The 23,716-nt window shown below is 45.7% G+C and overlaps 1 protein-coding gene across 2 annotated transcripts in view; it reads left to right on the plus strand.

The window, feature by feature from the left end:
- The window catches only part of WDHD1 (WD repeat and HMG-box DNA binding protein 1), an 86,455-nt gene that overhangs the window by 57,661 nt on the left and 5,078 nt on the right, over window positions 1-23,716 (plus strand). The window contains exons 18-25 of one of the 2 annotated variants that reach the window (XM_060753416.2): window positions 2,695-2,826; window positions 4,074-4,291; window positions 9,092-9,219; window positions 10,688-10,729; window positions 18,923-18,966; window positions 19,068-19,229; window positions 21,561-21,691; window positions 22,368-22,503. In XM_060753416.2, coding sequence (XP_060609399.2) covers window positions 2,695-2,826; window positions 4,074-4,291; window positions 9,092-9,219; window positions 10,688-10,729; window positions 18,923-18,966; window positions 19,068-19,229; window positions 21,561-21,691; window positions 22,368-22,503 — 993 coding nt within the window. The remainder of the gene's footprint in view (window positions 1-2,694; window positions 2,827-4,073; window positions 4,292-9,091; window positions 9,220-10,687; window positions 10,730-18,922; window positions 18,967-19,067; window positions 19,230-21,560; window positions 21,692-22,367; window positions 22,504-23,716) is intronic. The other variant, XM_060753424.2, reaches the window with a different exon arrangement.

Raw genomic sequence — 23,716 nt, forward strand, 5'->3', positions numbered from 1 at the left:
TGGCAGACACAGGTTGTATGAAAAGCAGAGGGCCCATAGTCACAGGACTAAGCAATTTGGTGGAATAAAGGAGAGGGGGCTGAGGAAGTGCAGCAGTTGTGCATGTTTCCTGAGCTTGAACTCAACCATTAGGCAGATGGTCTAGGCATCCTTGCCCTCATTATGGTCAAATGTTAACAGCTGTCCAGTGATAAAGAAAGGGGGAAAATGTCAACTTTGCTCTAATGCTTTTCCATTAGCTTAGCAACTTGAAATTGGGAAATTAAATGAAGATAGACTATAGACTGGGCAAGTGAATTTTCCTCTGTTACTCATTGACTTGCACAGTTCTCAAAGGTAATGAGGCAAGAGGGGAGGAGATGGACCACACATGCACTCTTTGATATTCTTTTTTATTTGCCTCTGCACTATATAACCCTTGGGTCTTCACCCTCCATGGGCCTTGACATGTGGAATTGAATGGCTGACCAAGGATAGACTGGATAGAACTAGTTGTTTAGGAGCCAAATTTGATCACTGGCTGAGAGGGAATGGTGGACTTTCCCTGCAAACAGACTGAGATGCGTCTTTAATGCATATCGGCTGCATCTTTTGCTGCCAATATAGCACTAACGTGTGACAGCATTTATTGGTTTCAAACTTCAAGATTCCATTTGAACATGAGGAAGAACTTCCTGACTGTGAGAACTGTTCAGCAGTGGAACTCTTTGCCCCGGAGTGTGGTGGAGGCTCCTTCTTTGGAAGCTTTTAAACAGAGGCTGGATGGCCATCTGTCAGGGGTGATTTGAATGCAATATTCCTGCTTCTTGGCAGGGGGTTGGACTGGATGACCCATGAGGTCTCTTCCAACTCTATGATTCTATGACCATCAGAAATAGATGTTTTCTGATGGCCTTTGGCGACCCCTCTGAAACCCCCTGATGACCCCCCCCCCCAGGGGTCTTGAACCCCAGGTTGAGAAACACTGATGTTTGTGTCTTTCTTTATAGCATATCTTTTGGGGAGACTTTATGACTTGCTTCGGATCTAGCTTTCAGTAGAAATTCCCTCCTTTTCAAAACCAGATTTTCCCAAGCAACGTATGACTTATTAAAGTACATCAGGCAATAAAACAAATGTTTAGTCATCATGTCTGCAAATACATGCTTGAAATGTCACCGGGAACCTGAGGTGAAGTCTCAGAAACAAAAAGGGGGCGGAGAAGTTAATATTTCCATTAATTAAGGATAAAGGTTTAGCGTTGGATAACTAATAATAATTGCTGTGGGAAAGAGTCATTGTTCAGCATTATTCAAATTCTGAATTTCCACATGAACTCGGAATCTAAACAAGTTAGAAAATTCTGTTAATATTGATTTGACTTTTTTTTTCCTTACCTGCAATCCCTGGCTAAGATTTCACTCAATCTGTGTGCTCCTATGGAATTTATTTTTATTTATCGTGTCAGGAGCAACCAGACCATTGTATTACATTTCTAACAGAACAAAACAAACAAACAGATTTAAAAAACCCACAAAGTTTGCAAGCTTGGTAGTTGATTAAATGTCCTTTGACCAGTATCTGGCCACTTGGAGTGCCTCTGATGTTGCCGCAAGGAGGTCCTCCCTTGTGCATGTAGCAGGGCTCAGGGTGCATTGCAGCAGGTGGTCTGTGGTTTGTTCTTCTCCGCAATCGCATGCCGTGAATTCCACCCTGTAGCCCCATTTCTTAAGATTGGCTCTGCATCTCGTGATGCCAGAGCGCAGTCTGTTCAGCGCCTTCCAAGTTGCCCAGTCCTCTGTGTGCCCAGGGGGGAGTCTCTCATCTGGTATCACCCACAGATTGAGGTGCTGGGTTTGGGCCTGCCACTTTTGGACTCTCGCTTGCTGGGGTGTTCCAGCGAGTGTCTCTGTAGATCTAAGAAAACTATTTCTTGATTTAAGTCGTTGACGTGCTGGCTGATACCCAAACAGGGGATGAACTGGAGATGTCTCTGCCTTGGTCCTTTCACTATTGGCTGCTACTTCCCGGCGGATGTCAGGTGGTGCAATACCTGCTAAGCAGTGCAATTTCTCCAGTGGTGTGGGGCGCAGACACCCTGTGATAATGCGGCATGTCTCATTAAGAGCCACATCTACTGTTTTAGTGTGGTGAGATATGTTCCACACTGGGCATGCGTACTCAGCAGCAGAGTAGCATAGCGCAAGGGCAGATGTCTTCACTGTGTCTGGTTGTGATCCCCAGGTTGTGCCAGTCAGCTTTCGTATGATGTTGTTTCTAGCACCCTCTTTTTGCTTGATGTTCAGGCAGTGCTTCTTGTAGGTCAGAGCACGGTCCAATGTGACTCCCAGGTATTTGGGTGCGCTGCAATGCTCCAGTGGGGTTCCTTCCCAGGTAATCCTCAGAGCTCGGGATGCTTGTCTGTTCTTAAGGTGAAAGGCGCATGTCTGTGTTTTAGATGGATTAGGGATCAGTTGGTTTTCCCTGTAATAGGCAGTAAGAGCACCTAGAGCTTCGGAAAGCGTCTGTTCAACCATCTCAAAGCTCCCTGTTTGAGTGGTAATGGCACGATCATCAGCATAGATGAAACTCTCTGTCCCTTCTGGCAGTGGCTGGTCATTTGTGTAGATGTTGAGGGCATATGAATGACATCGATTAAAATGGCTATGTGTAAACTCTGAGTTGATTTCTCTTTCTTTCTTCTGCATGATTTAGGAGGAGTTCTGGCGCTCTGTCTTGTTTCACAATTACCTGGATTACTTATCCCAAAATGGATATGAACACGATGAAAGTGTCAAAGGCCACGCAGTTCAAGAACAGCAGAATCTCTTGATGAAAATGTTTGCAGTAAGTAAGCCAAGCAGTGTCTCAAATTCAAAAATAAGCTTTTTGGGATTCTATCTCAGTAGAAGGGCAGAGTATAAATCCAATTGAAAAACAGTAAAGTGAGACCTGTGGATATTTTTTTGCTAGTTACGTGAATTTTAACAAAATAATGCTATTTATCCATGTGTTCTCCTTTGCAGGCTGGGAATTTAACTCTTCCACGTAGCTTTTAACTTCATATGATTTGTTTTCATCCTTTCTTAACCTCTAGAACAGTGTTTCTCAACCTTCCTAATGCCGCGGCTCCTTAATACAGTTCCTCATGTTGTGGTGACCATAAAATTATTTTTGTTGCTACTTCATAATTGTAATTTTGCTCCTGTATGAATCGTAATGTAATATCTGATATGCAGGATGTATTTTCATACCCAATACACCCAAATTTGAATACTGGTGGGGTTGGGGGGGATTGATTTTGTGATTTGGGAGTTGTAGTTGCTGGGATTTATAGTTCACCTACAATCAAAGAGCATTCTGAACAACACCAACTATAGAATTGAACCAAACTTGGCACACAAAACTCCCATGACCAACAGAAAATATTGGAAGGGTTTGGTGGGCACTGACCTTGAGTACTGGAGTTGTAGTTCACCTACATCCAGAGAGCACTGTGGACTCAAACAATGATGGATCTGGACCAAACTTGACATGAATCCTCAATATACCCAAATGTGAACACTGGTGGAGTTTGGGGAAAATAGACCTTGACATTTGGGAGTTGTAGTTGCTGGGATTTGTAGTTCACTTATAATCAAAAAGCATTCTGAACCTCACCAATGAAAGAATTGGGCCAAACTTCCCACACAGAACCCCCATGACCAACAGAAAATATTTAGTTTCCTGGTGGTCTTTGATGACTCCTCTGACATCTCCTTGCAACCCCTTCAGGGGTCCCGACCCCCAGGTTGTGAAACGCTGCTCTAGAACCAGACAAGAAATGTCTGGATTTATGCCTATACTGTAATCAGAGCTTGAAAAAGTCAGTTTTTAACTACAAATTACAACATTTCCCATCCAGCACTATCAGTGGGAAACCCTAAGGGTTGCAGTCCAACGCCTGCAAAAGTGGTGGGACCGAGAGCAGGGCCTCTCCAGAAGATCTTAAAGTTCTTGATGGTTTATACAATGCGGATTCAAACTGGCAGTGTGGATTCAAACTGGCAAAGCTTTATCTTTTTCAAGTTGAACTTCCCTCTTTCTCTTTAAAGCTTTCCTGCACACTGGAACGTGAGTTTCGTTGCATGGAGCTGGCGGAGCTCATGACGCACAATGCCACGAACCTAGCCATCAAGTACGCCTCTCGCTCTCGGAGGCTGGTTCTTGCCCAGCGGCTGAGTGAACTTGCTGCAGAGAGAGCAGCAGAGCAGGCAGCTGCTGAAGAGGAGGAAGAGGAGCAGCAGGACTTCAGGAACCATCTAAATGCTGGGTAACAGTGAATTTTACAGTTCTGTAATGGTTTGCCAGTATATGTAGAGAAAGGAACCATTTTGATTTCATAAAGTAATGGATTCAGAGAACCGTACCATTGTAGAGGACTGCTGCCAGGGGCCATGCAATCCAACCCTTTGCCAGTGTGGAAATACACTGCTAAAAAACCCAAGGTATGGCCAGCCAACCTCTCTTTAAAGGCCTCTGAAGGAGATCCACCATTTTGCAAACCCATCTATTCCATTGTTAAACCTGTTTTTAAAGCTTTTGTGGGAACTCTTTTCTTATATATAGAACACAGATATCTATTACTAAGACACACAAAGTATTATGTTATTGTTGTTGAAACTTCGAATATGATGTCATATGACAGGTTTATTACTTATAAACACAATATAGAGGAACAACTTCTCTTAGTCATGGATAAATGTCCATATTCATTTAGATCAGGGGTCCTCAAATTAAGGCCCGGGGGCCAAATGTGGCCCTCCAAGGTCATTTACTCAGCCCTTGCTTAGGGCTTCCAGATACAGACATAGTACTCCTGACCTCACAATTGTGTTAATAAACAAAGTGTGGATCGTCAATGTTGCCATCCCTGGAAAAGTTGACACGATATGAGGATTTAAAGATCAAACTGCAAAGACACTGGCACAAGCCAGTAAAGGTGGTCCCAGTGGGGATCGGCACACTGGGTGCAGTGCCTACAGATCTTGGCCTGCACTTAAACACAATAGGCGCTGACAAGAGTACCATCTGCCAGCTGCAGAAGGCCACCTTACTGGGATCTGCACGAATTATTCAGTGATACATCACATAGTCCTAGACACTTGAGAAGTGTCCGGGGCGGCTAACATGAGGCCACGCTCAAAGATACAATACAACAGAATATAATGCAAAAACAGACAACAAAAATTACATCAGAATAAAATACATACAGTAGCAAAGTAAAATAAAGCAAATTGACATAACATGAAATCAGATACAATGGGCAAGCCAAATGGACGATAAATTGATGATAAAACCCTGAATGAGGTAGGAATAGAAAAAAGTGTAATTGAGAGGAGCCCAAAAAGTATGACCAGTGGGGTTAGACTTTCAGTTTAGGAAGGGGGAAAGTGCATCATAGGGGCAGCACTGTAGATGGAACAAACAGAAATGGAATAAATGGTTACTCTCCGAAGGCACATCGGAAGAGCCAAGTTTTCAATTTTTTCTTAAAGGCTGCTAAAGTGGGGGCTTGCCTGATCTCACCAGGTAGTGTGTTCCAAAGTCGGGGTGCCACAGCGGAGAGGCCCTCTCCCTCATTCCCACAACTCTTGCCTGTGATATAGGAAGGGGCGAAAGGAGGGCCTCACTAGAGGATTGGCAGAAGAGTACTAATTATAGTACTCTTCTGCCAACCTAGTAGTTTAAAAACATGCAGATGTGAGTAGATTAGTACCTCTCCGGCAGGAAGGTAATGATGATCCATGCAGTCATGCTGGCCACATGACCTTGGAGGTGTCTACGGACAACGCCAGCTCTTTGGTTTAGAAATGGAAATGAGCATCACCCCCCCCCCCCCAAGAGTTGGAGATGACTAGACTTAATGTCAGGAGAAACCTTTACCTTTATCTAATTATAGTACTATTATTCCACTTCATTAGCCAGAGTTCAATCCTATGGAATCCAGAGTTTGTAGTTCACTGACATGCTCTAGGAATAAAAGAGAAATTTCCCTCCTATTTCCTTTTAGTATAGAATAGTATCTTATCTTATGAAGAAACAACCAATTTCAAAATAGCCTACACACAGGTTCTGCATCAGCTCTACCATTCCTGATCTTTTGGTTAAGAAATTAAGTTGCTCCCATGCCTGAATTTCGTCCACTTCTCCCGGTTAGTTTTAGCGTCATGCTCTCATTGACTTTCACCTGGGTTTACTCTCAACCAGGAGTTTGGAGTTTGCTTTAAGGCAGATCTTGGGAGGTAATGTGCAGAATGTCAGATCCTTTTATTTTCAGCGTATATCCTGCACTTCCTTTTTGGACCACTCAGAGCAAAGTGCATTGAGGGAGCCCTTCAAGAAACCGATCAAGTTTATGCTCACTGAGTTTCAGGAATGGTACACTGGGTTTCAATTTGGTCATTTTCATACTGGCTTGTAAGACACGAAGCCAAAGGTTCTCATGTCTGATAGATTTTGGAGCTACTGATTAATTTCATGATAGCAGTATATTTCTGCTGCTGTAACTAACATTGGTCGTCATTATTAATAGGATGCCTTTGTAACAATTTTTTGATATTTTGCATGACAATACTGTTAGAAATATTAAAAATTAGCTAGGTATTTTTAATTACAAAAACGTGAGTCAAGTACTGTAAGGGTTAGATGGATTCAATGACTCAGCAAAAGCTGCAGTTCTGTTGGAACCCAGAAGCCTTTAAAGAACCAGACTTGTTAATATATCCAAAAGTAACAGTTTATTAAATCAAACAAAAGACTCAGACACTTACTTCAGTGCCTTTGGTCAAAACTGAAAAGAAGCAGCAAGATTTAGCTCAAAAAAACTTAGAAAATAATCCGGATTAAACAGAGATATAATCCGGATTAAACAGATATAATCCAGATTAAACTGAGTAGTGTCCAAAGTTACCCAAAATAGCACAGCAGACAAAGGGTAAGCAAACAAATGTCCGTGAAGCAAAAGCCAAAGTTAAAAACAGTCCAAAGTCGAAGAAAGCCAAGGTCAAAGTTGCGAGGTTCCAAAGTCCACGTAGTCAGTGTTGTCGTCGTCAAAAGCAGTCCGGAGTCAAGGAAGGGAGAAAACCACACTCACAGGAATCCAAGCCGAGTTCAAACACAGAGGATACAGCAACCTGCAGATCCAGGACCCAAGCCCAACACGAAAGTGGCAGCGACAAAACCCAAGGCACGAAACCAACACTTTGCCTTCTGCAAAGTTATAACATTTTGATGCTTACTTTTATCTACAATTCCTCACTCAATGATGAGCTGCCCTCCATCTCGTCATCATCACTTTCAGCTGGTTTAGCTTCTATAGCTGAACGCCAACGCCCATCCCTCCAACTCTTCCATCGCTTGTCAAGACTTAGGTTAAGACATGAGTCCACAGTATCCCCAGATTGCCAGTCCTCACCACCAGAAAATCCTGCAAACGTGTCACTAAATGTTGGTTGAGTACAGATATCTCGAACCTCTTGAACCTTGGTCCAGTCCAATGACCAATCCTCCTCCTCGTCACTCCCAGACCCATTACTCCCGGTGAAACCCATGAAATCCTCCTCCTCTGTGGGAGCATTAAGTATATCCCGGATCTTTTTCCTTTGACACTCCTCATCGGATCCCGACTCTCGAGTAGACCTCTTAACTCCGCTGCTTACATCCGCTGAAACTCCCTCCTCCTCATTCATTTCACTTTCAGAAAACCCCTCAAAGGAATGTTTGTCAGTGGGTGACATAAGTATTTCCCAAATCCTCTTCCTTTGCTGTTCCTCACTTAACTCCTGAGCACACCTTTTCCCTCCTCTACCACTCAATCAGTAGTAACGGTACCAGGAGACTCTACTACAACAATACAATACAAGCAAGTATGCTTGTAGCTCAGTAGCCCTCAGTCTGTGAGAGGTCTCTGTGGGAGAAGGGCCTCAGTGTTTTAGTAGGGCTTGGTATAAGCAGGCCTCGGTATTAGTTCGCCCTAGTGTGAGAGAGGTGTCAGTCTGAGACAACCCTCAGTATGAGAAGGCCTCGGTGTTAGTTCGCCTCAGTGGGAGAAAGGCCTCAGTATGAGAAGGCCTGGTGTGAGAAGCTTCAGTGAGATGAAGCCCCAGGTTGAAGGCCATTATATGTGAAGGCTGCTGTGTGTAAAACGCTACTGTGTAACTTTGGTTAGAAGAAGCTCTTGAGAGCGAAGCTGTTTATCTGTATGAGAAGCCCAGCGTGGGAGCAAAGAAGGAAGTATAAAAAACTTGGTATTGTCAGTGGCTTTCATGGCTGGAATCTAAAATTACAAATCTAAAATTACAACAGCAAAACAACAGAGAGGAAACAATCAAGGACATCTAATCACCTCTCAACAAAAGATTGACCCAGGCACTGCCAGGCCATCAAATGTTAATCAAGGTGGTCAGTGGAACCATTCACACCTAGCTCCCAACAGACAAGAGTTCTTTGTCCCACCCTGTTCATTCCACAGATATATAAACCCATTTTCCTAATTCCAACAGCCCTCACTACCTCTGAGGATGCTTGCCATAGATGCAGGCGAAACGTCACGAGAGAAAGCCTCTAGAACATGGCCATATAGCCAGAAAAAACCTACAACAACCCATAAAGAACATTATTTGTGTTATTGAAACCTAGTTCTGGTAAATAGTGCAACCATATTATTTTACTACAAAGAAAATCCTCCTATGGAAGAGATAACATTGGTCTGTGTGTTTTTGTTCTTTTGATCACTTTGGGCTACTGGTGCTGGATCACATTGCTAACAAGTTAATCTGCTGTACAATTATGCCGAGGGTCTTTTGTTAATAAGCCCACTCGCCCACCAAATACCAAATTCTTTTGTTTTTCTACAAGACTTTGAGTTTTGTCCTCAAAACATTTGCGCAATACAAATTGTGAAATTCATTGTCATAATAATCAGGTTTAAGGTTGTAACCATAATCTGTTATTTTATCCATGACCCAGCCTCTGTTCTGTTGGGTCTGTGAAAGCTTCCTTTCTCTCTATTCTCTCTTATCTTTTGGTAAAGGATTGATAACCGCGTCTTGATTGCATTTCTCTGCTTAAGTTACAGTAATACTCCCACAGAATGGAGTCAGGCTCGTGTGAGAAAACTTCAGCGCCAGCAGAGCACGGAAAAGGATGAAGAAATTACAGACCAGGCCAACGAAGATGTGCCTGACGAGACAAAACCTAGTAAGGCAGGCAGCAAAATTCAGGATGGATTCAGATATTTCTCGGATTTGCAAGGATTGCTAGTTCTGATGATGAAGGAGATCTTTTGTTCATTGGACAGAGATAGGCAGAGAGTGTATTCTGTGGGAAACCTGCAACCTCTTTACCGGCCCCTGAGTCTCTTTCTCCCACTCTTGTCCATTTTAAAAACATCATGGTAATTGCAATTAATTAATTGCAGGTGGAAACAACCCAAACATACAAAAATACTTCTCACAAGCCCCCAGAACTATGCCCTTTTCCCCATATACCTCTGTTTTTTCTACATTCTGTCTCAAAGAAGTGATGTCAGGAAAAAGGTCTTAGAACAGTGTTTCTCAACCTGTGGGTCAGGACCCCGGGGGGGGGGGGGGGTCACCAGGAGGTGTTAGAGGGGTTGCCAAAGACCATCGGAAAACACAGTATTTTTTGTTGGTCATGGGAGTTCTGTGTGGGAAGTTTGGCCCAATTCTGTTGTTCGTGGGGTTCAGAATGCTCTTTGATTGTAGGTGAACTATAAATCCCAGCAACTACAACTCCCAAATGTCAAGGTCTACTTCCCCCAAACTCCATCTGTGTTCATATTTGGGCATATTGAATGCTTGTGCAAAGTTTGGTCCAGATCCATCATTGTTTGAGTCCACAGTGCTCTCTGGATGTAGGTGAACTACAACTCCCAAACTCAAGGTCAATGCCTACCAAACCCTTCCAGTATTTTCTGTTGGTCATGGGAGTTCTGTGTGCCAAGTTTGGTTCAATTCTGTTGTTGATGGAGTTCAGAATGCTCTTTGATTGTAGGTGAACTATAAATCCCAGCAACTACAACTCCCAAATGACAAAATCATAATTTTTTGAGTGATGGTCACTCCTTGTGTAGTGAGACGTTTTGTTGCCAAATTTGGTGTGATTTTGTTCATTGGTTCTTTTGTTTTTAAGGTACTCATGCACAGAGCATTTTTATATATATAGATTGTCAGAGGTTTTCATGGCTGAAATCACTGGGTTGTTGTAGGTTTTTCGGGCTGTATAACCATGTTCCAAAAGCATTCTCTCCTGACGTTTCGCCTGCATCTGTGGCAGGCATCCTCACAACCTCTGAGGATGCCTGTCATAAATGCAGGCAAACCATCAGGAGAGAATGCTTTTGGAACATGGTCATACAGCCCGAAAAACCTACAATAACCCAATATATATACTGTTTTATGTGTTTTATTGATCAACTGCTAATTGGTTTTAGCTGAGAGGGTATTTTTATAGTCTATTGTTGATTTTACCAGCATTGGATTCTTGCTGGAGTTGTATGCCACCTTGAGTCCCTTGAAGGGTGAGAAAGACAGGGTAAAAATGAAGTAAATAAATAACTAACATAATAACTGAGAAGATGCTTAAAATGTTGCTGTCTTTTTTATATTTTCATTCAAATGCACATTATTTTTGTGTCCTTCTGAAGGATCTCCCATGCCCTGTGAAAGTGCATCTACTCCCAAATCTGGTGAGTCAGACTGAATTTATTCTGAGCAACATTCTCTGAATGTTGGACAAACTTGTCTAAGTCTTTGATACCTGCTCTCCAGATCTGTTTCCTCCTATTTAGTTAGTTAAACAACTTGCTTGTGTCTGTAGGGAGCCTGTAGGATGATTAAATAAATAGGAACCTCTTAAATGATGGGATCTGTGTCATATCCCTTATATACTCTAATATAAGTTGAGTTTTTCAGTCCTTTTTAAGGCTAAAAAAGCACCGCTCGGCTTATTCAAGCTTATTTATTATTTTCCTCTGTTGTTGTTATTGTTATTATTATTTCCTGTCGTAGTCCCTGTGAATCGTACATTTGGTATTTATGCGCTTGCGCAGTAAGCCTTCGGAACCTTCTAGAAAGTAAAATAACAATTTAGACCCCAGCTAGGCCCGCCCACCCTCTCCCCGAGTATAAGTAGCCCGTGGGCGGGGCTAGCCAGCAGTTCTCTTTTCCGCGCTCCTGTTGGTAGCCTGAGAACCTTCTTTCTCCGTGCGAACTTCTGTGATTCTTCTGTGTGATTTATTGGCTTTTGACTGGACTGTTTTGGACTAAGGTATCGGATTTGTGTTTGGACCCTGTTTGCCACCGATCGGACTGCTTACTTCGATTTCTTCTCGGGGCTTCAACTAGCTTTCCGCTACAGTATGGCGACCACGTCATTTAAGCGGTGCTCCAACTGCCCCAACTTATACCCTAATACTGATGGGCACTCGTTGTGTTTGACTTGCCTGGGAGAGGGTCACCTCACTCAGTCTTGCTCGGTCTGCCTGGCTTTCACGCCTCAGACCAGGAAGAGCCGAGAGCTCCGTCTTAAAGCTGCCCTTTATGAAAGGGCCTTGCTCCCGCCCACACCACCGGCACAACAAGCGCCCTCGGCGGCGACGACTTTGCCCTTTCTGAGTCGGGCTGGGGATCCGGCAAAAAAGAAAGCTAAAAAGCCGAAGGACAAGGCCCCACAAGATGGTGGCCGTCCGATGCTGAGCAAAAAAGCGGCTTCAAAAAGGGCGGGAAGCGCCGCTTCATCCTCTACCGCCTCAGCTCCTCCCCCTATCATGGCGGAGCGGCATGAACAACCGAGCCTGCCTGTGGCAGCACCTACCTTGAGCATGGAGCCGGCGGACGCTACTCCCACTCGGGCGTCTCTCTCGAGGCCGGAGAGCCTGTTGCCAGAGACTTTAGCGACTCCTATAATGCCTATACTGTCTCCCTCCGGTATCGAGGGAGGCGGAGAGGTGGCCCTCAGAGAGGAAAGGCTGTCTTCTGTAGCTCCACCCACAACTCCACCCCTGGAGGCGGAGCCATCCTGTAGCGGCGCTTTCGCAGGCATATTCAATGGCCCGCCTCCTCCCGCTACCGAGGCTAGTTTGGGAATTCCTTCCCCGAGGCCGGCGACCACGGAGCCTTTGCAAGCCCCGGCAGAGGGGCCAACTGGTTACTCTTCTCAGCTGATGTTGCCAGCTGGAGCATCAGGGACGGATGCCTATCGAGCCCAGCAGAGGGATGGCCGGGGATCACGCCGCCCCAGCAAGCGCCCCAGGCGTTCTAGATCTCCCTCGCGGAGGAGCAGAGGCTCCCGGCGCCGACGTCACCGAGCCTCCACGAGGAGCAGCAGGCGATCCGAATCTTCCTCCTCCTCCTCCTCTTCAACCTCATCCTCCTCCTCCTCCTCACCCTCCCCCAGACGCAGAAGGCGCTCCCACCGATCCCGGAGACGGAGTACGCCGAGACCGACAGTCCCGCAGGGTTTCTGGCAGATGGCCCCATCGGGCCAACTCATCTTTGTGCCGGCCCCGGTCCCCTTCTCGGTGGCAGCGGCTCCCCCTCCCCCGCCCCTTGCAGCATCGGGGCTGGAGGGGAACGGCCTTGGACAGGACGCTTTGCCTGCGCGGGCCCACCCTGTGCATGCCACTCCAGCGGGCCCTGCTCCGACCCCGAGGATGAGTGCTAGCCCAGCAGGGGATGGGCTGCGGGCAGTGGGCTGCCAGCCGCCTGGCCCTGCGACACCGATGGGTGCTGCAGGTGGGACTGACTTGATGTTGTGTAGCTCTCCTGCTGCAAGGGCTCCGGCCACCTCGGCCGCCACCCGCCCAACAGAACTGGACGTTACCACTACGACTCCCTTGAGGGTGGCACCAGTGGACTTGCCAGTGACTTCAGCCCAAGATGATAATGAACCGAAGGACAGCGATTCCGGTTCAGAACCACCCGAGGTGGTTCAAAATTTGGGGGGTGAGGATGCTTCTGTTGTTTTGCCTGCCGATTTTCATAAGTTTGCAGCCCTGGTTGAAAGAATGATTAGGGCTTTAGACATCCCTGCCCCTAAACCCCCTGAACATGTCGAGGACCCGATGTTCCCATCGGAGGAACAAAATGTGGTATCCTCTTCTGCCCTTCCTGTGTTGCCCTACCTATTGAAGCTAGCAAAGGTTGTAGACATGGCTCCATCTGCCGTGCCGGCCGTCCCTAGGCGGTTGGATGCGTTATACAAGATTGATATGACTACAGCTAAGTGGGCACTGGCACCCCCCAAGGCCAACACTGTGGTGGCGGAGGTCACCAAGTCTAAGCGGCCCAAGAACTCAGTGACCACCCCCCCAGACAGAGAGGGTAGGAAATTGGACACTTTTGGAAAAAAGGCATATTTTGCAGCTAGTTTATTTACGCGTATGGCTCATTACGCTACTTATATGAGCGGTTATCAATCATTTCTATGGAATCGTATGTTGCAGCACATTGAGACCATGCCAGTAGAAGAGCAGCGCCTCCCCAAGGCTCTGCAGGGCGAGGCCCTGGCGTTGTCAAAACTACAGAAAGACTTCGCCAAGCATATGGCCGAAACAGCAGGCAATTTATTCGCTACTGCCACGTCCATAAGACGGCATGCCTGGTTAAGAGCCTCTAACCTTTCAGAAGAGGGGAAAGCCCTAGCTGAGGACCTCCACTTTCATGAGGAGGGCCTCTTCAACCCCAATACGGACGACAACTTAAAACAAAAGCAAGATGTTAGGCAATCAGCCTACAAATTTGGCTATACGTGGCAGCCGTATAATCAAACCAGGCCTAAATGGCAGCAGTCTACGACCCCCTATCGCAAACCCTTTAATAGCTCTTTTTCGGGGCCGGTACGGAATAGATTTTCTGGAAATTCCAGATTTCAGGGAGCCCGTCGAACCCCTTATTTCCAAAAGGGTAGGGCGCAATCATTCCAGGGGAAGCCCAAGCTCTCAGGTGCCTCCAAGAAGCGCCTTTGACGCTTCTTCAGCGAGTCTTGGGGTCGGCGCGCCTGAACCTATACCAACTTCAGATGAATCCTGGTTTAGGATTCCCCCTCCACATTGTTCTACTGGGTTAAGCTCTGAGGCTCCAGTTGGGCCTTCCTCCTTTTTCAGAGATAGACTTGCCCCTTTCTACTCTGCATGGGCACGCATCACGACGGATGCTTGGGTACTATCTATCGTTTCTGACGGTTATGTTATCGAGTTTGAAGACATCCCCAGGGTGGGTCAGTTGAGGGACACTGCTCCCTCCCCTCAACTTTTGGAGGAGATTGAAATGTTGTTAAAAAAAGGGGCCATCTCGCTGGTGGACCCCTCTGCTGTTCCGTTCTGTTTCTTTCCAAGGTATTTTCTGATTACCAAGCGTGGAGGCGGGATGCGCCCGATCCTTGATTTAAGAGCACTAAATAAACATATTAAACCAAAGAAATTTAGGATGGTGACTCTTGCTTCCATAACCCCTCTCCTATCGAGGGGGGTTTGGTTTGCGACGGTGGACCTTAGAGATGCTTACTTCCACATCTCTATTGCCCCGCACCACCGCAGGTTTCTCTCCTTTAGAGTTGATGGCCGAACTTATTGTTTTAACGTTCTGCCCTTTGGCCTTTCCGCTGCCCCAAGAGTTTTTACAAAATGCATGGCGGTGGTGGCCGCCCATCTGAGGACGAGGGGCGTGACAGTCTACCCTTACATTGACGACTGGTTGATAGTGGGCAGATCCCGTCACGTGCTTCAAAAACACGTTTCCATGGTTTTGTCTCTTCTCCAGTCGCTGGGCCTCGTCCTCAACCGGGAGAAGTCGGTGCTGGTGCCTTCACAACGCATTCAGTTCATCGGGGCTCTTCTGGACTCTGTCGCCGAGAGAGCCTTTCTGCCTGGGGACCGCTTCGACAACCTGCGCGACCTGATCAGCCTGACCATCTCGGAACCCGACATGCCGGCCAAGCATTTCCAGGTGCTGTTGGGACACATGGCATCGACTACGTCGGTCATCCGCTATTCCAGGTTGCGTATGCGGCTACTCCAGTCCTGGTTCCTCTCCGAATTCAACCCGCTGGTGGACAACCCAGCCGTGAGGCTATCCCCTCCGTCGTGGGTCCGTTCCTCGCTCCAATGTTGGATGGACGCGAAGTGGGCTTGTGCGGGTCTGCCTTTCTACGCCCCTCGCGCCACAAGGACGGTCACCACAGACTCCTCTTTGACGGGTTGGGGTGCGCATTCCCAAGGACTAGTGGCTCACGGCATGTGGGGAGAAGAAGAAAGCACTCTTCACATAAACGCGCTAGAGCTTCTCGCCGTCGAAAGGGCCCTGAGGTCCTTCGAGAGGGTGGTCACAGGTCAGGTAGTACACGTCCTCACCGACAACACCACGGTGATGTACTACCTGAACAAACAGGGAGGCACACACTCTCACACCCTCCTAGCCCTTTCATTACAGATTTGGGAATGGTGCATACACAGGGGGATTCATCTTCTTGTGACCCATGTGCCAGGGGAGTTGAACCTGTTGGCAGACTCCTTGAGTCGGAACCCACTGGCACATCCCGAATGGTCCCTGAATCAGGCAGAGGTGCAGAGACTCTTCCGAGCATGGGGAAACCCAGAGCTGGACCTTTTCGCAACTCGGTCCAATTCGAAGTGCCCTCTCTTCTGCGCACGAGAACATGCGTCGCCCCAGGGGAGGTGTCTGGGAGATGCCTTCGTCCAGACCTGGACGGGCCGCAGGACTTACGCATTCCCCCCCTTCCCTCTCCTATTGAGAGTGGTGGCGAAGCTCCAAGCAGAAAACGCACACTGCATACTAGTGACCCCTTGGTGGCCGAGACAGCTGTGGTTTTCCCCACTGCGCCTGCTGGCAAGGGGAGTGTTCACCCGCCTGTCAGACAGAACAGACCTCTTAACGTCACAGGGGGGCCAGGTGTTGTACCCAGAGGTACACAGACTGAGGCTCACTGCCTGGCGAATCCTTCCCCGATAGCCATGTTTTGGATTTGTCTCATCCAGTGCTACAAATCATCGAAGCGGCCCACAGACCGTCCACTAAGCGGTCCTACCTTTATAAATGGGCGAGATTCTCCTCTTATGCAAGGGGTCGGGGAACAAACCCGGACACTGCTCCCATCTCTTTAGTGTTAGATTTTCTAGTGTCACTACTGGATGCAGGGTTATCCTACCCATCGTTAAAATGTTACTTGGCCGCTATTTCGTGGTTTCGTAGGAAATTCGGCCTCCCCTCTTGCTTTTTGGATCCTCTTGTGAAGACGTTTTTAAGAGGACTCATGAATACTAGACCCCCAGTAGCTCCTGTCGCCCCCTCCTGGAGTCTAGAGTTGGTTCTTGGTTCGCTAATGAAGCCCCCCTTTGAGCCCTTGGCATCGGCCAGCCTATTTTGTTTGTCATGGAAGACGGCCTTCTTAATTGCTATAACTTCGGCCAGGACAGCTAGCGAACTGTGTGCTTTGAGAGCTGATCCACCGTACCTCAAATTTCACAAGGACAAGGCAGTTTTGAGGACGGATATAGCTTTCCTGCCCAAAGTGTCTACGAACTTTCATATGTCCCAGGACTTGATACTTCCCTCTTTCTTCCAGAACCCCACCACTTCTCTAGAGAAGAACCTGCATTTGCTTGACGTTCGCAGGGCTTTAGCCTTTTATGTGGACAGAACGGCTCCCTTTAGGAAGACTCCCAGATTGTTTGTTAAATATCGTGCCGATGTATTAGGCCTGCCTGTCTCATCTCAGACACTTTCGTCCTGGATTGTGTCTGCGATTAAGTTGTGTTATCAACTGGCGGGCAAGGATTTGCCTCATCCTATTAGAGGTCATTCAACAAGGTCCGTGGCGACGTCTGCGGCATTTTGGAAGGGAGTCCCTCTGGATGCTATCTGCCGGGCAGCGATATGGTCTTCACCGCTGTCCTTTGTGACGCACTATAAATTGGATGTTGTGTCCAGGCGTGATGCGCAATTTGGCAGAGCTGTGTTGTTTTCGGCTGTGGCATGACGCCCACCGTCCTCGGTTAGTAGCTCGCTAATCTACCAAATGTACGATTCACAGGGACTACGACAGGAAATTATAAGTTGCTTACCTGTAACTGTAGTTTCCTGAGTAGTCACCTGTGAATTCGTACATACCCGCCCATCCTCCCCGCGAGTTCATGCCACGCCTTCCAGCTGCTTTGCGGCGGAAGAGAACTGCTGGCTAGCCCCGCCCACGGGCTACTTATACTCGGGGAGAGGGTGGGCGGGCCTAGCTGGGGTCTAAATTGTTATTTTACTTTCTAGAAGGTTCCGAAGGCTTACTGCGCAAGCGCATAAATACCAAATGTACGAATTCACAGGTGACTACTCAGGAAACTACAGTTACAGGTAAGCAACTTATAATTATTATTATTATTATTATTAAAAACAATACATTTATTATTTTGTTCCATTATTAATACATTTATTATTTTACTCTATTATTACTATTACATTTATTATTTTACTGTTATTACTATTATTACATTTATTATTTTACTCTATTATTACTGTTACTACATTTCCGTTATTTTACTTTGTTATTATTTTTATTAAATTTATTACTTTACTTTCTTTCTTATTATTGGAAGGATACGTAAGCACATTTACATAGAAGAAGGTTAGAATAATGATTTATTCAGAGTTGGGGAGTCTTATCTTAAATTACAGTTTTATGAAAATAATCAAAAACATTTAACCTACTGAAGCCTCAATTAATGTAAAAGATGACGGAGGCATGTTTGTGTTCCTCTCTAAGGGACCAAGGGGGACGTTGGCTATAGAGCTAGCTTATACATTTCTGCTGTGAATCAACATTATGGAGTTCCTTTTTGAAAAGCTTGGGAGTGATCCTGGACTCATCGCTGAGCCTGGAACCCCAGGTTTCAGCGGTGGCCGGGAGAGCTTTTGCGCAACTAAAACTTGTGCACCAGTTGTGCCCGTACCTCGGGAAGTCTGATCTGGCCACAGTGGTCCACGCTCTTGTCACATCCCGTATAGACTACTGCAACGCACTCTACGTGGGGTTGCCCTTGAAGACTGTTCGGAAACTCCAACTGGTCCAACGAGCGGCAGCTAGGCTGCTTACTGGAGCGACATATAGGGAACACACCACCCCCCTGTTATGTCAGCTCCACTGGCTGCCGATTCAGTTCCGAGCACAATTCAAGGTGCTGGTTTTGACCTACAAAACCCTTTACGGTTCCGGTCCAGCGTATCAGTCCGAACGTATCTCCCTCTACGTCCCATCTCGGAATCTGAGATCATCTGGGGAGGCCCTGCTCACGACCCCACCGCTATCACAAGTGAGGCTGGTGGGGACGAGGAGCAGGGCCTTCTCAGTGGTGGCCCCCCATCTGTGGAACTCACTCCCGGGGGAAGTCAGGGCTTCAACTTCCCTCCTTGCCTTCAGGAGGAAGGTAAAGACGTGGTTGTGGGACCAGGCCTTTGGGCACCCTGACAATTAGACATGGAACCAGAATGATAGGACCAACAATGTGTGGAAAGTAGAACCTAACTATGAGTCGGTTAAACGCTGACCAGCAATGAGGTTTGTATTGCTTTTATTGTTTTAATTGTTTTTACAGGTTTATGGCTATTCCTGCCGATAATATTGATTGTTTACATTAATTGTTATCAGTGTTATAATTATTGTTGTTATTGATGTTATGTTTTTGATGTTATGTTTTTGTAATACAGGCATCGAATTGTGCCTTGTTTGTGTAAGCCGCCCTGAGTCCCCCCGGGTGAGAAGGGCGGGGTATAAGCAACCGTAATAAAATAAATAAATAAATAAGACTGTTTCAGAATGTTTAACTTGATGCTCTCCTTCTCTTCTTCTCTATTCCTCCCTCTTTTCAAAACAAAAGCTGTGCCTGTGGCTGCCAACCAAGGGAGAATCAATCCTTTCAAAGTAAGAGTTTTTATGATTTCCCATGACCTTGAATGAAATTAGAAGTCCTGATGGGGAAATGTTGAGGACCAGATATTTTCACAAATGTTTTGCTTTTCTAGGTTTCCAGTAGCCAAAAGGATTCACTCGGCCACTCAGCTAATATTCTGGACAGCATGACCAAAGTGTCTAAGAAAAATGCCACACCGACTGGCCGAGGCGCTGCAAGCAAAGAGAAGAGTCCAGTTATAAAGCCCTTGATGCCTAAACCCAAGTTAAAGCAGGTGAAGATCTTAAATGTTTGTGCTGGTTGACTAAAGCATGGCTTGGTTTCTGTTGCAATCCAGAGCAGAGAACGAGGCCTAAGATAACTATTCACCAAACTTGGCTGTGAAAAACAATCCTTTTTTTATTGAAGAAAAATGGTTACAAAATAAAGGAAAAATGCAAGTCAAAAGCCACAGCAAAATCAGCAAACATGAATTTAAATGAATAAAGCAAAACCAAAAGCCTTTCTGAGAAATACTTGAATCTGTTAGCAATCCACTAACCGTACTTGATATCCTAGAAATCTTTCCATACTATGGCCATGGAACCGGGAGAACTGCCAAGGTCTTCATCAATTCTGAAACGATGCCTGAACTGAGGGAATCAGCCTGGCGTATTGCAATTAAAACTCAAGAATCGGTTCCGTGAACCGCCCTTCTGTTTTGAAGCTAATGTTTTTAATTCTTGAATTCGGGAGGATCGACGCAAACTGAGTGTTTTATTTCTGTCTTCCCAAATTTGGCTCCTTCTGTTGTCATTACAGTTAACAGGTGCAGAAGGGAGGGAAAGTTCAAGGTCTCCCTCTGAAACATTCTCAGGAACACTGGTACTTTCATTTTCCAAATCTACAGAAGTTCCTTCCTCACTAATTTCAGGAACATTGGCATTTTGCAAACCTACAGCAGATTCTTCCTCACTAATTTCAGGAGCATTGGCATCAAAAGGTACATTTCCACTAGCATCAGTAAATATACTTTCATTAGCATCAGGAGGAACAAACAGAGAATCAGGTTCAAGTTCAAACTCAGGCTGAACCCCAACAGTTTCAATGCTTTCACTCCATTATCAGGCATAAGCTAACTAAAGGTTGGCCCAAGCATGGAAAACGATGTGCGGGTAGGAAAAAGAGCAAAGTAAGCTTGTTCGTATGTTGTTCTTTTATTTTCTTTAGGTGCTCTGCTTGAGCATTCTTTGGAAAATAGAAACATTGATTGGGTTGCTGTGAGTTTTCAGGGCTGTATGGCCATATTTGTTTGTTTGTTTATACTAATACGAAGAAGAAGAAGAAGAAGAAGAAGAAGAAGAAGAAGAAGAAGAAGAAGAAACATGGCTGTGGCTCACAAATACAACTTTGAAAAAGGAGACAAAGGGCCTGATTCTTGCAGCCCAAGAACAAGCCATTAGAACCAATGCCATCAAAGCCAGAATTGAAAAGTTGACAACAGATCCAAAATGTAGACTCTGCAAAGAAGCAGATGAAACAATAGATTACATCCTCAGCTGCTGAAAGAAGATCGTGCAGACAGTCCTAGACACTTGGGAAGTGTCCGATGTGTGATCCAATACAACAGCCAGCAGAATGTCTGCTGTGGACTCATCTTGTTCTGTTTCCAATAGCAACAACAATAACAACAACAACAACAACTTGTCTAAGCACTTGTCTAGATCTCCAGTAGTCCAGTAGGCCTGCCCTAAATCTGCTCATATTGGAAAATTTGTCCGAGAAATTTGCTTGACATCCTTGTTAGGTAAGACGACAGCATGATAGGAATTGTTCTCTCAGGGTTGGGAAAAATTCAGCCTGAGAAGTCAGCCATAGCAGAGCACTTGATGAACCAACCTGGACACAGCATATTACTCAAGAACACAGAAATGCTGGACCACTCTAACAACCACCATGTCAGACTACACAGAGGAGCCATTGAAATTCACAAGCATGTGGACGATGTCAACAGAAAGGAGGAAACCATGAAAATGGACAAAATCTGGCTACGAGTATCTCTGAAATCAGGACAATAAATAAAGAACAACACTCAACAAACAGGGGGATTCCTGACATGAAACAATCAGGGCCACCTAACACTTCCCAACAAAGTTTTCCCACAGGCAGGAAGCAGCCAGGCTTTGAAGCTGAAAGGCTATTCAGTGCTAATCAAGCTGGCCAATTGCAACATTCACACTTGTCTCAAGCACACAAGAGTTCTTTTCCCCACTCTGGACATTCCACAGATATATACACCTCACTTGCCTGGTTTCCAACACACCTCACAACCTCTGAGGATGCCTGCCATAGATGTGGGTGAAACATCAGGAGAGAATGCTTCTGGAACATGGCCAGGCAGCCTGAAAAACTCACAGCAACCCAGTGATTCCGGCCATGAAATACATAGAAACATTATGTTCTCCTCCCCAAATATTTTCTTTCATGCTATTTGTGGTACCGCAGCAAAATAAAGTAATGACTCTTTTGATTACAAAGGCAGATTTTATAGCATTCTTAGTGTATTAAATGCTAGAAGGAAATAAATGTGCACCTATGAATTTTAGAATTGTGTATCTCATTGTAGGCTGCAGCTGCGGCATTTTTCCAACCTCGAACACCTAGAAATGAGAAAAAAACCGTGGAAGAGAAAGGAGAGAAAAATGGAACTGCAGAGCCTGAATCCAAAACTTTAATTGAAGATAATGACAGCAAAAGGTCAGCGTGCCATGGACTCTTTCTTCATTGTTGTTGTCTCTGTTTCCCCAATACCTCTTCTTGGAGAAAAAAAAATACAAATGTGAAAATAGAAATGTTGTCCAATATTTCAGAGGCTTCGCTTTGGAGTATTTATCCCTAAATCCCTAAACGACTCCGGCCCAGTTTACCTGTCCGAACGGATTCTCCCCTATGAACCATCAAGATTGTTAAGATTGTCTGGAGGGGCCCTGCTCTCGGTCCCACCATCCTCGCAAGCACGTTTGGTGGGGACGAGGGACAGGGCCTTCTCGGTGGTGGCCCCTCGGCTCTCGAACTCTCTCCCACTGGAGATTAGAACTGCCCCTTCTCTCCTGACCTTTAGAAAACAGGTGAAAACCTGGCTCTGGAAACTGGCATTTGACGAGTGAGTCAATAACTCGTGACTATATGGACGGATGGTGATGAACTACGATTTTATTGTGACGACTTGGCCAATGTAATTATATGACTGTATTTTAGTATTTTAATGTTTTATGTGTATTATAGGATGTGATGTTTTTAAACGATTGTTTGTGATACTGTTGTTGTGAACCGGCCTGAGTCCCTCTACGGAGGTGAGAAGACCGGTATATAAAAGTTCTAAATAAAGAAATAAATATTTTCCTGAACAGAAATCTTGTTCAATTCTTTTCAGACCGAAGACCGGATTCCAGATGTGGCTTGACGAGAACAGAAGCTGCATTTTGACAGACAATCCTCATTTTGAAGAAACAGAGATAATCAAGGAAGGCATGAGTCGGTTCAGAGCTCTGTCGGCTGAAGAAAGGATGGTAATGGACTCCTCTTGTGGAGGATTTCATATTTTTATGCATAGCCCTGGATTGCATTCTTCTCCACTGAGTATACAAATGTCTTTGTGTGTGTGTTGTTTTCACTATAGTCCTCCAGAAGTTGTTAGCCTACAACTCATCAGGCTGATTGTGGATAATAATAATAATAATAATAATAATAATAATAATAAATCGGGATTGTGGCGCAGCTGGCTGAGTGTCAGCTGCATTAAGATCACTCTGACCAAAAGGTCATGAGTTCGAAGCCAGCCCGGGCTGGAGTGGGTGTCCAGCCATTGTGTAGCCTGTTGTCGACCTTTGCAACCCAAAAGACAGTTGCATCTGTCAAGTAGGAAAATAAGGTACCACCTTGTGTGGGAGGCTAAATTTAACTAATTTATGAGGCCATAAAGAAAAAAAACTCCGGGGAATGTGGAATGCGGAAGAACTTCATCGGTGTCGTTGATGGACGATGAAAAGCAGCAGCTCCCCTGGCGGCCAGAAAAAAGTTAAATAGCCTCGGTGTATTTGTCTGTTAAACGTTGTTTGTCAAACTGGCATTGAATGTTTGCCATATATGTGTTGACTGTAATCCGCCCTGAGTCCTCTGCGGGGTGAGAAGGGCAGAATAGAAAAGCTGTAAATAAATAAATAAATAAATAAACCTTTATTTAAACCTTTATTTATACCCCGCAACCATCTCCCGGAGGACTCTGTGCGGCTTACAAGAGGCCGAGCCCAAATACATCAATAAAACAACACAGCAATACAGATAACTCATAAAGAAAGCAATAAACAATAACAGTAACACCACGATGCATTAAAAACCTATGGCAGGGAGAGAAATGGAGCGAGCAGACAATCCTAGATCATTAGTAAAGTGCGATTAGGGACATGTTGCTTAGGGTTCCTTATTCTGGGAAGGCACACTGGAACAACCACGTTTTCAGGCTCCTCTTAAAGACTGCCAGAGGTGGGGCATGCCTAATGTCCTTGGGGAGCGAGTTCCAGAGTCAAGGGGCCACAACCGAGAAGGCCCTATCCCTCGTCCCCACCAATCGCGCCTGTGATGGAGGTGGGATCGTGAGCGGGGCCTCTCCAGATGAACGAAGAGATTGTGTGGGTTCGTACACAGAGATGCGGTCACGCAGGTAGGCGGGTCCTGAACCGTTTAGGGCTTTGTAGGTAAGCACCTGCACCTTGAATTGGGACC

The sequence above is a fragment of the Anolis sagrei genome, chromosome 1, assembly GCF_037176765.1.
Source record: "Anolis sagrei isolate rAnoSag1 chromosome 1, rAnoSag1.mat, whole genome shotgun sequence".
NCBI lineage: Eukaryota > Metazoa > Chordata > Lepidosauria > Squamata > Dactyloidae > Anolis > Anolis sagrei.